General features: G+C 58.7%; 1 protein-coding gene across 1 annotated transcript; it reads right to left on the bottom strand.

Moving 5' to 3' along the window:
* Window positions 1-3,778: 3,778 nt before the first annotated feature.
* LOC138064888 (maestro heat-like repeat-containing protein family member 7) lies at window positions 3,779-12,949 on the bottom strand. Its single transcript, XM_068929153.1, has 15 exons — window positions 12,859-12,949; window positions 12,257-12,437; window positions 11,706-11,815; window positions 11,024-11,173; window positions 10,664-10,818; window positions 10,105-10,252; window positions 9,304-9,491; window positions 9,078-9,215; window positions 8,435-8,549; window positions 7,829-7,966; window positions 7,154-7,330; window positions 6,363-6,518; window positions 5,967-6,068; window positions 5,504-5,606; window positions 3,779-4,913 (listed from the first exon to the last, which is right to left on the bottom strand). The coding sequence occupies exons 2-15, from the start codon at window positions 12,372-12,374 to the stop codon at window positions 4,747-4,749; spliced, it is 1,965 nt and encodes a 654-aa protein (XP_068785254.1). The 5' UTR covers window positions 12,375-12,437; window positions 12,859-12,949; the 3' UTR covers window positions 3,779-4,746.
* Between the last annotated feature and the right edge of the window lie 2,556 nt (window positions 12,950-15,505).

Here is a 15,505-nt window from a genome sequence, read left to right as displayed (position 1 = left end):
TAAGGCTACAAAAGCAGCTAATGAGGATGTAAAATAGGATGCAGGAGACAAGATGGGATGCACGTGGGTTGGGGTTGACCTTGGAGGAGATAAGGGCCTGGGCTGTAGGCCAGGAGCTGTCCGAAGGAGAGAGAGACCAGTCAGAAGGGGAGAGACCAGTGACTCAGAAAAGAAGACTGGAGGAGACTGTCACTGGCAGGTGGGGAAATAAGACTGCAAAGGGTCTGATTAGCCCAGAATGTCTTTGTTCAGGGTCCCTGCGTGGAGGCAGCCAGCTCGAGCTGTTACTTCCTGTACTGTCATTTATTCTTGTAATTCATGTCAAAGAAATAATTAATGCCATGTCCTTGTTTCTCCCAGGCCCTTATCTCCTCCAAGGTCAACCCCAACCCACGTGCATCCCATCTTGTCTCCTGCAGTCTACTTTGTAGCCTCATGAGCTAGTTTTGTATCTTTGTCAGCTAGTTTTAACTGGTTTGGCAGTTACAGCACTGGCAACGTCACATCCTTCGCAATGTTTCTGGAGTTCAAGGACAGTTCAGCCTTGAGGCCTGCAGGCTTCATCTACTTTAGGCACTGATGCTAAGCAAGAGTGAGACTTATGCGAAGCGGAAGCTAAATCGGCTACAATTTCCTCCAACAGTCCTCCCTTGGTTTCTATGAGCACACCTGCTGGATACATATATTGGGGTAGAGTATTTGTGCACATCATAGAGGAGAATGTGAGGCACTTTTTCTCCTTTTTTTTTTTTTGTGAAGTTTACCTTAGATTAAATGATAGGTTTTTTGACCTCTGTTCATGGAGTGTGCGGGATCTTTCAACTTTAAGAGATGTCCCCAGTCGAGGGGAGATCGCGGTGTAGAGGCGCGTTGTTCCTCAGGAGAGTTCAAATGGCTGTCCTGAGTGATGTCTATTTATACTACGTCCATGATTTGTACCATTAGCCAAATCAGGTGTGATCTAGCCACGGTGTGTCATATTGGAAGTCACGTACCTTTCAAATTTCAGGAGGAAGTTTCTCGTTTGCTCCCCAGCGAGGACTTCTCAGCCGGGCTTTCTGCTAGTGACTTTACCACTAGTTGTTTGTATGTGCCGAGGTCATGGTCGATCACTTGGGAAAGTGGAGGGCGAAGGTCCTGCCACCTTCCCCCCCACAACTAGAGTCAAACCCTCCACCTCACAAAGTGGCCGTACAGGAGCCTCTTGCCTCGTGGTATAAATAGACCTCAGTGTCTACTGATCAGCATATATTAATTCAGTATATAACAGCAGGGCTTGTGTCTTTCGCAATAACTACCACACACACAGAGGTGTAGGAGGATTATGAGCAGTAAAGAGAACAATGTTGATGCTAGCAATATCACTACCGGGTGAAGGTTAAAAATTCCTGTTGCTGTTAGTGACCATTCAAAAAGAGTTGATGTTCTTTTGATTTTTCTTTTGTACTGGTTTAGTGTAGAATTGGACTGCAGCTGCTGTTGAGATGTAATAGGAGCTGAGGAATTCCAGTTGCATCCCAGGATCCCAGTAAAGTTACAGATAGAAATCTTTGGGTGATTGCTTGCAGCTACAGCAATAGTATTTATGATTATAAAATGACAAAGGGTTCTCATACAAACACATCAGACAAGGCAATCGAGTTAAATTACAAATTAATGTTTCAGAAAACCAAATAGAGAGAAGCAAAAGCTTTAATCATTATGCCACAAATCACAAGTCACTTGAAAAGGCGCCCAGGTGTTGCTGGGTTGTTAAGAAAGCCTTACTGCACGGATTTGGTTTGGAGACTCAAGAACAGAGATGCAGCTGTGCTTTTGCAGCCGGGCACTAATTCGTGAAGCACAAAGTATAGGCATTCCTCTTTTTCGATTGTAATCCCGTTCCCAATAGTGCATTATGACAAACAAGAAGTTATGTTACCATTTTTAGTTATTGAAGGCAGAACACTGAAGGAGATAAGCCCGCCTTAACTAGGATAATCCTTCTGTTAAGCAAACATGAAGATGGTACTGCTCTTTTGGAAGTTTGTCTGCAGCTCTTGAAAAAGCAGGTATCTCCCTAAGAGACAGCATCTCGAAGATGTACACAATATGCTAAACATTTCTCTCTCCTCAGAGTTTCTGGATTCCCCTGTCTCTAGTCATTGTGAATACTGTCCACCCTCCCAAGCTGATCCGCTTCCCTGGGGGCTCCTTACTCCTGGGGGCCTTCTTGGACAAAGGGGACATTCTCTCTGCATACGTCCTACATTGCCACAGAAATAACATTCCGGTCCCTCACTGTCTCCCCGTCTTCTCCTGTCCCCTTCTCGTCCTTGCCCTTGGCATTGCCCTAGCCTTCCTCGGCCTCCTCTGTCTCTTCCTCTACCCCTTCCTCTAATTTGCAAGTTCCGTCCTGAAGCTGCTGCTAAGAGATTAGCCTCTTCTTGGTTTTCCTTCTTCCGTTCCTTTGCTTGCTTCCCTTGCTGTTTCTCCTCTCTCCCGTCATAGACCAATACTGCCACGCTTAAAATCCTTTGTGAAGTTTCTCCTTGCCACCCTGGCATGTGCTCCTTCAACTCTTTTGGGCTATCCGGAGCGGCCTGATGGACAAAGACACTAATGGCTAGTGCATCATTCCAATTCTGGAAAGTCCTTCCCCCATAGTTCAACAAGGCTTGCCCTAGTCGTCCCCCAAAATCCCTGGCCTCTTTGTCCAAGCTCTGTCTACGCTCCTGCACTCTAGTCCAATCCACTCCTAGTTTGCTACATGCTCTAATAGCTTCTACCGAGTTCCGGAGTCCTGTCTGGCAAGCGACTCTGTCCCCTGCGTTATTGTAATCCCAATTTGGATCGTTTGCTGGCTAACGATTTGTGTTTCCCCCAGTCTGTTGTACAAACTTTGCCTCTTTATTAACTATTTTATCATCTCGCTCGTTTGGTCAGAACAACTCTCTCAAGAGTACTTGGGTATCCCGCCAGTTTGGTCAGAACAACTCTCTCAAGAGTACTTGGGTATCCCGCCAGTTTGGATTATACCCAGTGCATATATATTAGAAAACAGCTGAGCGCTCCTTTCCGCATCCTCCCTCAACCTGGGCATTTTGCTTGCCCACAATGCTCAATCACTCGGACTCCAGGGTTGGCCAGTAAATACATGCAGTACCACGTGAGGGGGGTTAGCTCCCCCAACCGCTGCACTCGGTTGTAATGCTGCTGCATTAGGTAAAACATTAGCAACCATAGGATGGAGTCCTGCCACGGGAGGAGGGGAAGTCTGAGTAAGAGGAGGAGAGGGACAGATAGACAGATCTTCAGGAGGCACCACCGGAGGAGTGTAAGGCGGAGCAGTAGCTCCTGGGGCGTTATTTGGGACACCTATATCTGCTGCAGCAAGAGTAGTTTTACAGAGGGTGCCGTTTGTCCTCCTTGGATCTCGCCGGTCCCACATCCAATTATCCCACACATACCAATAATCCATTCAGTGAGGCTTTTCATCTTCCAATATAAGCTGTAGCAGAGCACATTTCTTAGAATCGAAGGATCCTTCCTTGGGTTAACCCCCACATTAATTGTAAGATGGACAATCATCCTGACATAAAGGGACAGCTAACTAGCTAGGGATCGATTTGACTGTAACGGCTTTTTTCTCCTTTTTTTCCTCTTCCTTTTCTAAATTTGGATGTTTGGAGCCAAGAGGGTCCAATGGTGGTTGGCTACACTGCCATCTGGGGTGCCAAAGTGCTGTGCAAACACTTTGATCCTAGGTTTCCAAGAAGCAGAGCCTCACGCACATCTAGCAGCAAAATTTTATTTCTTTAAATGATGGTGCAGCATAGTAACTGCTGGAGCTGGGTGCCTCCAGGGAGGGACCTTGAACAAAGGAATTCTGGCCTAATTAGACCCTTTACAGTTTTATTTCCCACCTGCCAGGGAAGGTCTCCCCCAATCTTCTTTACTGAGTCTTCTTTACTCTCCTTCTGGTTGGTCTTGGCCTTCAGCCCACACTGGTTGCCACGTCCTTGTTTCCCACAGTCCCTTATCTCCTCCGAGGTCAACCCCAACCCAGGTGCATCCCATCTTGTCCCCTGCAGTCTACTTTTTAGCCCCATGAGCCAGCTGTGTATCTTTATTAGCTGCTTTTAATGGGTTTGGCCGTTACATGCTCAGCAATGATTCTGGAGTTCATGGACGGTTCGGCCTTGAGGCCTGCATGCGCAGGGTAGGCAGTGGCGATAGAAACAGAACTGCATGTCATACCCCAGCTCTGCCCTTCCACCTGAGATGCAAGCCCTGAAGACAGCAGGGGCCTGCTCTTGCCCTGGGGTGACTGGAGAGGGCAGGGGAGGCCAAAGCTTTTCTCCCCCTTTCCCTTGGCTATTGTGGGCCAGCAGAGCAGTTGACGCTTTGCAGCAAAACCAAAGTGTGTCAGGCCGCTCTACGCTGGCCTGGCATATTGGAACGAGTGGACACCCCGTCCCCCCCAGGACAAGCCAGATTCATGCAGGCAGCAAGTTTTGCCCCTTGCCTTTGGCTCCCTAAAAAAAGAACACTCACTCCGGCTGAGGAAACGGGGCTGTATCTTTGCGGGAAGCCCAACAAAGCCATGAAGCGGTAGCACAACAGGGGCTGTGCTTGAGGAGTCGAGCTGTCCTGGGGCTGCGGGAGATGCCAGCAATGAGCCAGACCTTCCAGCACACTTGCGTGTGTCCGTGGTGTGCAGCACCATGGCATTGGCACAGCTGCGTCAGCTCTGCTCAAACAGAGTCACGTCCTGGCGGGAGGGTGCCACCTCGCCCACGCTCTCGGGAGCCAGGGACACAGTGCTCCGAGGTGGAATCTTGATGTTCTCCTTGGCACCCTCAGGTTCATGATGGTCTGTGACACCAGGCAACGGACTAAAGGTTCCGCATCATTTTCCAGGGGCTGGAGGGCTGCGAGAGAAAGGCACCGAGCTGAGAACAGACTCCCACCTTTGCAGAGATCCCAGGAATCCCCCCCCAGGCAGGGCCAGCCCCACTCAGCTCTTCCCATGCGGAGGAGGCAGCAGGTAGGACAAATGGATCAGCTGGCACTTGCAGGTCGGCCAAGCCCCAGATGCGCCCCAAATACCCCCTGCTCTCCCCCACATAGGGACACAGAGCCTTCCTCACCTGGGGCAGGCCAGTGAACTGCAGCTCACTTCCCAGCCTCCTCCCTCCTCCCTGCCAGGGCTGCCTGACACAGCGCTGCTCTCACTCACCAGTGCACAGCTCCTGCACCTTCTCCTTCCTCCGCTTCTTCACTTGCTGCCCGATGAGCCCTAGGCAAACACCTCCGCTCACCCCTCATACTCCCCAGCAAGCCCCCAGCAGCACAGCTCCCATCTGGCCTTGCCAGCTTGGCCATGCAGCCTGCTCCCCTTGGGCAAGGCTGGCCCCAGCCCCGTCCCCACGGTGCAGGACCCAGGGACGGTGGGAGGGACTGAAGACCCTCCTGTGTGCCCGTCTGGGTGGGCAGGCATGGCCCTGGGCTTGTGGCTCACCAATGAACCTCACAGCTGCCTCCCGCAAGGATGCGTCCGGGTTCTCCAGGTATGGCAGGCTCTGGCGCAGGTGTTGCTCCGCTCTGCTCCTGTCCCTCAGCAGCTGCAGACAGCACAAGGACAGGGGGTTGGCACCGAGCCTCCCCAGAAGGCCAGGCCTGTCCCTCCTCCCAGCTCCGGCCTCCTCTTCCTTCCTGTCCACGCCTCCCAGCTAGAAGCTGGCTGGTAGACAGGTTCAGAGGGAGCAGAGGGCAGAGCGGGGCCTGCGGGTGCTGAGATCCCCGCCATGCTTCTGCCAAGGCCCAGCCAGGCCAGGGGCCCCTTCAGCACCCCAGCGGGCACTTAGAGTAGAGGGCTCTGGGCTGCAGCAGTGCGTGAGGGGCACAGCTGTGCACCCTGCCCACTGGCCATGGCGGCAGGCCTCATCCCGCCGCGGCCCCGGGGGCTTTGGCCACGTCCTTACCACGCACTCCCCGATCTTCCACGTCTCCGCTCTTCTGGCCAGCTGCTTGAGCTCCTCCCACTTGAGGAACTGTGCAGCGCTCACCAGGGCTTCCTGAGAGGCCTGCAGAGCAACAGAGACCAGGAGATGCCACCGCAGCCACGGCAGGACACCCTGGGTCCCCCTCGTCTTGGCAAGGCTCCCAGCCTTTCCCAGCCCCAAATGGCACGACGCAGCGTGCCACTAGGTCTGGCCCTCCCTGAAGGCAGAGGCAGCTCTGCCTTGTCCTTCGGCACACAGGAAGCTGCACCTCATGCTGCCATGCGTTCCAAGGCACACTTGGCAGCAGCCCTTGCCTTGCTGCTCACCTCCACCCACGGCATGTCAGCATTGCTTCCCCAAAACACTGCTCCCTACCTGGGCCACTCTCTGCACCTTGTCACTCATGTGGAGGAAGAGCGGCACCAGGCTCCTCTGTGCATGCTGCTTCAGGTTCCGTTTGTTCTTCCCCACCACAATCTCCAGCAGGTCTTTGAAGAGGAGCATGGAGAGCTCTCGCACTCTGCTGTCTTCCTGCAGGCAGGGAGGAGAGGAGGGGAGGCCTCAGCAACGACTCCAGGAACGGGGCCCGACAAGAGCGTTTGCCGTTGCAAGGCCTCGTCCTCTCCGGGCACAACTGTCCCCCAGCCCGGCCAGAGGTCGGAGCTGAGGACAAGCCTCTGCTGAGGCAGCCTGGACAATGAGGGTTGTCGGCAGCAGCACGACAAGCCTCCCTGGGCTCTGTCTCCCGCTCCCTCTGGAGGGAGCTTCTTGGATTTCCCGAGGCCTCCATCAGGGCCCCCGCACACAACAAGAGGACAGAAAGGGACAGCCCCGCGGCACGGCCTCTCCCTCGCTCTCTAGCCTGCTCCTACCTCTCTGCTCATCGCTGCCCCAGGCCACGGCAAGCGCCGCACGCAGTCAAGCACGAGACGCAGCAGCCGAGAGCAGACAGGGGGCTGGTTTGCTCTACTCCCACAGCCCTGGACACCAAGGCCAGCACAGGGCATGGGCTGAGAACCACAGGGCAAAAGGTTTCCTGACATACAGCAGGGCCTGTGCGGGGACGTGCCAACAGGCACGTATGCAGAGGGGCACACAGCACCCAGACCACGCATACGGACCCCCCGGACACACCAGCAGAGCCCCGGCTCTCCCATCAGCCTTACGTCATCAAAGCGAGGCAGAAGCTTCTCGGCCAGCTGCAGAACAATCGGGTTGGAGCCCTTCTGTTCCAGGTAGCTGAGGATGTTTCTCAGCAGCATCAGGCTTCCCACACGCACTTCCCTGCAAGCATCCTGCAGCCACTCCATGCTGTCTGGGAGCAGGCTCTGCATTCTCCTTTTCTGTGGGAAACACACAACTTTCTTTGTGGGAAGCAAGGCCAGACCCCCCCCCCCCACCGCCCGCCCAAAAGTGCTCTGCCTGCTCTTTTCCCATTAGGGCTCAGTGGCCAGGGCCAGGGCTCTGCACACACGCAGGCCTTGGGCACAGAGGCTGCAGTGCAGGGCACAGATCTCCAAGGGGGCCCTCAGCATGCACTGGCCTCTGTAGGGAGCAAAGCTGCTGCCTCAAGGCCCAGGAGCACCTGGCTGCCTTAGCCCGGCCCTGTGCTCATTGTCCCTCTCCCAGATCTTCCCGCTGGGCACTGGTGCCTTTCTCCTTGTGCAGCACGGCCAAGGGCCTGGCATGACACTCGGGGCAGATGAATGGGGCAGCGGAGACTTGGGAGCAGCTACCACACCTCCGGATTGCCAGCCAAGTCCAAGCCACTCTCTGACCCAGTGTCTCCTGTCAAGCCCCAGGCTGCCAGCATGGCTTCACCCGCCTGCCCCCCTCCTCACCATCTTGGGTCTATTCAACAGGGCCACGAGGCCTCTGAACGCCAGTCTGCGCATCTCCAGGCTCTCACTCTGCGCATAACCCTGGACGAGTGGCAGGACCTCCTCATCCATGTCGGCAAGGTCAGGGCATTCCAGCAGCTGAAATGGGCACAGCACTGAAAGACTGGCACAGCCGGCAGCACTGCCCGCAGCGTGCAGCTCTCCGTCCCACCCACCATCCACGGCAAGGGCACCAGGCCCTCACAAAGCTCAGCCCAAACACAGCAGGCATTGTGCAGACACCCCTGGGCCCTGCTCCCAGCCCTGCGCCTCACGGCACACTGCACACACTGCTCGCCTCCTCCTCCCGTCCCCTGAACCCTCCGCAGCCTCTTGTTCTCATCCCTTGGAGGAGCAATTGAACACAGAGAGCTGCCACAAAGCAGGCACGAAATACAAGTGCTTACGAGTGGTCGCCCAGCAGAAACGAGCCAAGGCCGGGGCTACTAACAGGAGCGTATGCATTGCCCCAGCTCCATTCACCAGCATCACCCCACACGCATGTGCACAAGCGAGCACAGCATTTAGAGGCCCCTCCAGAGAGGCACTGCTTGCCATGAGGCCCACCTCGACAAAGAAAGCCATGACGGGCAGCTGATGAAACTGGTCCTCCCTCCTCAGCAGCCTTGCCAGCTGGCGGAAGATCCAGCGACGCAGGTGACTGGCAGCCCCCCTCATTGCTCTGTCAGAGGCAAGAAGGCAGTGTTGGGCCTCAGCCGAGCAGGCAAACCTCCTCTGGCATCGCTCTGCTTGGCACGCAGCTCCTGCAGCCAGCGGCATTTGCTCATGGAGCACTGCTCTTGCCCTACCACACCTTGCCATTAGAAAGTCAGCGTCAGGCATCATTACGTTCCTTTTGGTGGGAGACCGGAGAAACAGCCTTCCTGCCCAGGCGGCATGGCCTGCCCACACATCCCCTCTCCTGCCCGCTTTGGATTCCTGTGCCCCTGGGCCCTCCCCAGGTTCTCCTGCACATGACCCTCTCCCACAGCTCCTAACACCACCTGCTCCCCCAGCAGCTCTCCAAGCTGGGCAGCATGGCAGCTCCCAGGGCCCTTCTGCTGGGCGAGCCCTTGCCACAAGGGCTGAGGCTGCAGCCTCTTTCTTGGAGAAGTGGCGTTCCCCCTGCCCCACCAAGAAGCACATGGGGTGGCACACCCCACAGCCAGGGAAGAGGTGCTGGGCCAGAGCAGGCCGGAAAGGGCTCTACCTGGCCAGCACCACCACTCCCTTCTGGGAGGTGTCCGCATGCAGAAATAGGTCCCAGCCGCCCTTCCTCTCAACAGCCACGGCTACGGTCTCATAGTGGGCGCAGCGCAGCAGACTTTTCATGGCCTGCACGGCGCACCTGCATGCAGAGCAAAGCCCAGGTCACACTGGCAGCCTGGCCCTGCCTCCAGGTGCAGTGCAGAGACAGGGCGAGCGGGATCGAGCACCTGACGTGGCTGGTGGGACGGGACTCATCCCGTTGGCATTCCCTCAAGAAGATATTTGCTTCCTGGTGGCTGAACTCTGCTGTGAAGACCATCTGCAAGAGCAGCGCCAGGAAGAGCTGGGGGAAAAACGCCTTCACCGCCTCTGGGCAGACGGGCTCCCGGATGATCTCACACAGTGCCCTCGTTGCCTGCAGAAAACACCCAGTCACACCTCTCACTCCCGAGCAGTCCCCGGCATGCTTCCACAGCCCTCCAGGTGGGAGGCTCGAGCACAGCCTTGGAGCATGGGAAATGCAGGTGGAGGCCTCAGCCTGGCTGCCTGACCAGGGCCAGCGCCCGCAGGCTCTTGGGCCTCAGCTCCTGGTTGTACACAGTGAGCCTTCCTGCCTCAGCATGACCATCACCTCGGCAGGCTTCGTGTAGCGTGCACGCTCGGCCAGGCTCCCTGTCCCAGGCCGTGCTGCCTGCCCAGGTTTTTCAGGAGCCCTACTCCTGCCCCTCACCTTGCCCCCAACCCGACCCTGGCTTTCCAGCCTGCTGAGCGAGGTCGGCGGATGCAGGGACAGCGTCGGATGGAGATTTCCTGGGCATGGCCAGCCTGGCTGTTGGTGTGCAGAGAGGCCAGGCAGCACTTGGCAGCCCTGTGTGCTGGCACAGTCGGAGGCCTGGCGCTGGCCATGTTGTAGCCATGGGCCCAGGAGAGGTCCCTGCTTGGGGGCACACGGGCAGCGGAGAGGGGGAGGGGGCCCAGGGAGGCAGGCACCAGCCTGGGGGCACGGGAGGCCTCGTCCCCTAACTCACGGCCAGCGGAAGGATGCAGTTGTTGTCCCTGTCGGAGCTGGACTGCTTGCGCAGTGGCCGCTCCTCCAGCAAGCTCAGCAGCTCCCGCAGCATGTCCGGCGCAAGCATCGGCTTATCCATCAGCACCTTCCACATGCTCACGGCAGTGCTGCAGGCCCAGAGCGCCTTGTCAGTGGCACTTCCTTGGCCGCAGCACCGTAGCCTGGGCCAGCCCTGGAGGTCCCCAGCTGTGTGCCAGCCCTGCCCCTGCCCACCCCCTCCTCCCTGGCAGCCCCAAGAGGGTCCTGCCCAGGCAGGCAGCACATGACCAAGCTGAAGCCCCTTGCGCGGCAGGGAGCGTGCAGAGCCGCTGCGCTCTGCGGCTCAAGGCAGGGACACTTGCTCAGCTCTGGCTCCTCAAGGCCTGCTTGAGGCACCAGGGCTGGGAAACGGTGGGCGAGACACAGGGCCCTGCCCCTCAGCCGTGTGCTGGCCATCTGCTTGCCTCTGGCCCTCTTTGGGCCCTTCTCCCCATGGCCAATGAGCCACTGGAGCCCGTCCAGGCTGACGGGCCCCATACCTGTTGCACAGTGGCGAGCAGTACAGCAGGCTCACGGTCACCTCGCTGGGCTCCAAGCAGGCCAGCTGGCAAAGGGTCTTGTTTAGGGTGACCCGGGCCGACAGCTCCCTCACATACTTGACGTTCCTGTAGAGGCACCTTATGATGCGTGGCACCTGGAAGACACAAGGCGGACGGTGAGGCTGCTCCCAGAGAGCAGCCAATACCCCAGCTCCCACTCACTTCTCCTTCCCTCTCCACCACTCCCACCGCTCCTTGCTGCCTTCCAAGGGGCTCCGCTGCCCAAGAACACTGGCTCTCGGCGGGGAAACAGCGCCCCAGAGGGTCGAGCCCCATGCACGCCAGCCCCAGGCTCCTTACATCTTCCAGCACAGAGAAAGCGTCCAGCAGGAACATGGTCAGCATGTGGGAAGCCACCTCCGTATTGTAGGTGCTGCAGTTCCTCATGCCCTCGATGGCTGTGACAATGACGTCTGTCCTTTCGGAAGGCTGCAGGTTTTTCACAAACAGCTGGGGCAGAAAGGACCCAGGAGAGAAGAAATGTCACGCTGCGTGCCGCACTACTGCTGCTTAGCTAAGCAGCGGATGTGGCTCTGGAGAGAGGTGCGGGGCAGTGCTGGCACCGTGGCCCAGGAGAGCCAGGAGCACGCGCTGTGCTGGGTAGCAGCAGCATGGGGCATGTGGCCAGAGGGCCACCAGGGCAAGGCAGGATGCTCGGGAGCAGGCTCACAGTGCACTGGCTCTGCAGGCAACCCTAGCTTGCCGGTGGCCAGCAGGCTGCAGCTGCTGCTGGGACTCTTGGAGCCAAGCCTCTGGCTAGTCCCCCCGCTCAGGGACAGCGGGAGACACAGCAGTGAGAGCAGGGCTGCTACCAGGCAGCAACCAGTACTCTAGGTGCCACTCAGAGCTGCTTCCTTCTCCACCACCACCTCTGCATCAACCCCAAGGCCCCCTCAGCCCCACTCGTTAGGCATCCCTTTGCTCATCCACGTCTCCTCAGGACCCCATGGCCAACAGTCCCAGCAAGGGAAGTGCTCCTCACCCTCATGATCACGCTCATGTTGCTCGTCCACGAAAGGCAGAGCTCATTGTCGGCTTCCCTCTCCTTCTGGGGCTCCACATACTCTGGATCATCCTGCAGCATCGCCCGGCCTGAACAGCAGCAGAAAGACACAGCGGTCAGCAGGAGTCATGCAGAGCTGCAGGTGGCAGACTCATGGCGTCAGAGAGAAACCAGCCTGGCAGAGACAAAGGGCATGCCAGGAATGGATGGGGAGCAGGATTCCCAGGGAGGGTCGGGGCCCATTCCAGGGCAGAGAAGGGCAACTGCTTCAAAGGGTACCAAAAGCCTCACGGGCTTTCCGGTGCGAAGCCCGACACAAGCCGTAGCCTCTGAGCAGGGGCTGCTGAGCGTTTTCCAGGCCAGTGGTATCCAGGACAGGTACTAACAGCCCGCTCCCCTGCTCCTACATCAGCCGCGCCTCCTGCTCCTTTGCCTCACTGAGCAGAGGGGCCGAGGCAGTGCGATGCCTTCCCCGGCCTTGCCAGCGTGGCCGCGTGCAGAAGCACACAGCCCAGCACAGCTTCTCTTACGTTTTCGCTGCACGACGAATCTGAAGAGGCAATGAAGAGCATCCAAGGCCCCGCCCTTGGTCTCCGCGTCCTCGTAAGCACAGCAAAGGATGAGACAGCCCACCAGCTGTCCCAGCATCGGCACGGGGATCTTCCCATAGCAGGCAGGGCTCTCATCCACTCCTCCAAAGGGGTGCCACACCTGGGCAAGGCGGGTGGGACAGGTAGAAGGGCTGACGGGAGGCAGTCGCCACCAAAGCCCTGAAGCCAAGACTCTGCCCAGGCATGGATCCCAGCGGAGCCAAAGCTCTCGAGGGCCCTGCAGGCCTTGCCTCCCAAAGCAGCAGCCCAGCAAAGGCAGCACTGCCAGGCTGCGGCTCACATCATGCTCCGCGCGCACTGCTCCCCTGCACAGGGCTGGGGGCACAGCTGGCTCCTGCGACAAAGGGACTGCAGAGAAAAGCCCATGGAGAGAGGGCCAAAGAGCTTTGCTTCAGGGCAGAGCCTTGCTCAGTGCCTTAACCTGTGCCCACGCTTCCCTCCGAGGGACCCCCTGAGCTGCACTGTGCTCTGGGCTGCTGCAAAGGGCCAAAGCGGGGGCTGCACGGTGCTTGGCTCCTTACCTCCAGCGAGGAATAGTTGGCCAGCAACTTGCTCAGCCTCCCAATCCTCCCCACGGCCCTCTCACGCACAGCTGCTCTCTCCGTCTTGGTGAAGGGCAGCAGCATCTGCAAGGAGAAAGGCTACTGCTCTGCCCGGGGAGCTGACGCCCACTCCAGCAGAAGCAGCTCTGCTAAGCGCCTGCCTGCAGTCCTACAGTGCACCAAGGCTTCCTCGGAGCTAGAGCCAAGCCTGGAATGGCCTTCCTGCCCCTACAGGCCCCAGCCTGCAAGGCCCACCTTGCCCTCAGGCAGCCAGCCACACCCAAGCCCCCTCCCAGCCTCTGCTCCTGGCCATGCACATGGCCCCGGGTGCCCTCTTCAGGATGGCAGGCCTTTCAGGCCACACCTTCCCTAGGGGTCTGCAGTGGGCAGCCTGGCCTCCGGCCTCCTGGCATGGCAGAAGAACCAAGCTTCCAGGCTCGGCTCCCCTTGCAGGACGGGCAGCTCCCAGTGGGTCTCTGCCCCATTCCGATCTGGCAAGGAAAGCACAAGGCACGCGGAGGCGGGGGGACAGCAGCACCAGCTGCCATCAGTGCAGTGCCTAGAGAAGAAGGGTGACATTCCTCCCACTGCTTTGGTGCAAGGAGAGCTTTGGGGGCAGAGGTGGCCCAGGAGTGCTCATGGGGGCAAGGTGTTCCCAAGAGCCTGGAGGATGTTTGGGGTGGGAAGGGACTTGGGCTGTAGCCAGGGGACACTGGGCTCACAGAAGAGCCCAGTGGGGAACCTCCGCTCACCCAAGCGAGAAACGCCCCCTGCCTGCAGCGTGCTGCCTGTACATGGCACTCGGGGGGGGGAATGTCCACTCGAGGGTGTCACTTCCCTCTGGGCTGAGGAACAGGCCCAATGCAGCCCACTCTTTGCAAATGCCACACCTGCAAGATCTTCTGCAGCTCCAGGAGGCTGGAAGTGGCCGACTTGAGCACCAGCACCTCCAACATGTTGTCCATGGCATCGAGGGTCTGCAAGGAGGACAGGGGGCTGTGGCATTCCTTCCCCACTGCCTCTGACCCACAGCAGACTCAGTTGAACCCCTGCTGCCCAGCGAGGACACCCGCTGCCCTGCACGGGCCAACGAGAGGCCTCAGGGCAGGAGACCTGCTGTGCACGGACCAGCCCCTGGGCACTGCCCATGGCCCAGCCCACGGGAAGGGCATGAAGGCAGGAGGGTGGGAAAACAAAGCTGAGATCCTGCCCAGCCTTGGAGCTGACAGTCACCTCTCAGCACAGCGGAGCCAGGGGCAAGCCCAGAGGGGCTGGCGGGCTCCCTGTAGCTCACCCAGCGCCTACCTTGGAGTAGAGGGACATGTCCACGGTCTCCATGTCTTCTCTTGGAGGAAGCAAGAAGACACTCTTGAAGCAGGCATGGAGAAGGCTGCTCTTTTTGCCCTCCAGAACCGGCTCCACTGCACTGCAAAGAGAGAGTGAGAGAGAGAGAGAGAGAGAGATGCCTGTTGGACACTGGTGCTGGGAGCAGTGCCTGGATGCCCTGGGGAGGTGGCTGTGGGCCGCTGGGGCAGGAGTCCCCCGGCTGCTACAGAGAGCACGTGAGGGAGCCCTGCAGGGAGGCACCTCCTCCCTCCATGAACTGGCCCAGGGGCAGAGGAGAGCCCAGGCAGCTAGGCCTCCCCCCTTCTCTACCACCTGCCTCCCCTTCTGCACTACAAGCCAAGGGGCCCTGGGGAGCTGCAGCAGGCAACCCTCTGCCCTCCCATCTGCCCTACTGACAAGCCTACTGACAAGCAAGGGGAGAGCAGAAGCGCAGCAGACAGCACCGCCAGCCTCCTCCCACCATGGTGCACACCTCCCAGCCAGGGACGGTGCCATCAGGCACATGCTGTGCACAGGTCCTGGCCAAACCAGGGGCTCTGCTAGCTACCTCATTGCCGTGATAGCAAGCATGGCTTGCTGGCGCACTGCTGTGCCCAGGCGCTCCAAGGGCTCCTCTTCCAGCAGCACCTGCACAGCACAACCGGCAGTCAGCGCGGCAACTGCCATCACCCAGCACCAGCAGACCCAGGGCCCAGCTGGCCTTGCCCCTGTCCTCACACCTGCTGCCTCTCCCCTCACCTCGATATGCTCGGCCAGCTCGTGTCGGCAGCAGAACACCTCCAGGCCCCAGGACAAGGTCTTGGCGCTGCTGCCTCCACAGAGGGTGCCGATGGACGCTAGAAACTTCAGCTTCTGCGCCTCTTGCTGACAGACGGGGAAGAGAGACAGAGTGAGCGCGAGAGGGGACAGGAAAGGCCAGCAGGACCAGAGCAGCCAGGGGGCTGCAGTGCTGGGCGGGACCCCGGACGGCAGCAGCTCTGCACAGCCAGCACCTCCCCAGCAGCCTGCCAGCAGACATGGGCGGACCCGCAGGGAGACCCAGGCACAGCCCCCATGGAAACGGCTGCACTTACCTGTTCTCGGCCACCCACAAAGGCCTGGATGAAGTCCAAGGCTTCCTCATCCTCTCTGGACAGCTCGGACCAGCTGCTGATGGAAAACCTTGCACCTGAGAAAGGAAGAGAGCCAGGAGCACTGCAGAGATGGAGGGCAGGCAGCAGAGAGCCGTGCAGTGAGCTCTGCCCGCCGGCCAGCCATGGGCCTGCTCCCGGGCACGCAG

This window comes from Struthio camelus, unplaced genomic scaffold (assembly GCF_040807025.1).
Source record: "Struthio camelus isolate bStrCam1 unplaced genomic scaffold, bStrCam1.hap1 HAP1_SCAFFOLD_33, whole genome shotgun sequence".
In the NCBI taxonomy this organism is placed as follows: Eukaryota; Metazoa; Chordata; class Aves; order Struthioniformes; family Struthionidae; genus Struthio; species Struthio camelus.
The sequence above is the reverse complement of the archived record's forward strand: the minus strand, read 5'-3'. Positions and strand labels throughout refer to the sequence as shown.

Bases quoted from the DNA above. Each gene is read 5' to 3' on its own strand.
- LOC138064888 (XM_068929153.1), bottom strand. From the start codon at position 12,374: ATGCTGGGACAGCTGGTGGGCTGTCTCATCCTTTGCTGTGCTTACGAG. The intron at 9,492-10,104 runs GTGAGTTAGGGG...TGTTTTCTGCAG, and splicing joins ACTGCATCCTTCCGCTGGCC to GCAACGAGGGCACTGTGTGA. The intron at 9,216-9,303 runs GTGCTCGATCCC...CTCTGCATGCAG, and splicing joins CGTCCCACCAGCCACGTCAG to GTGCGCCGTGCAGGCCATGA.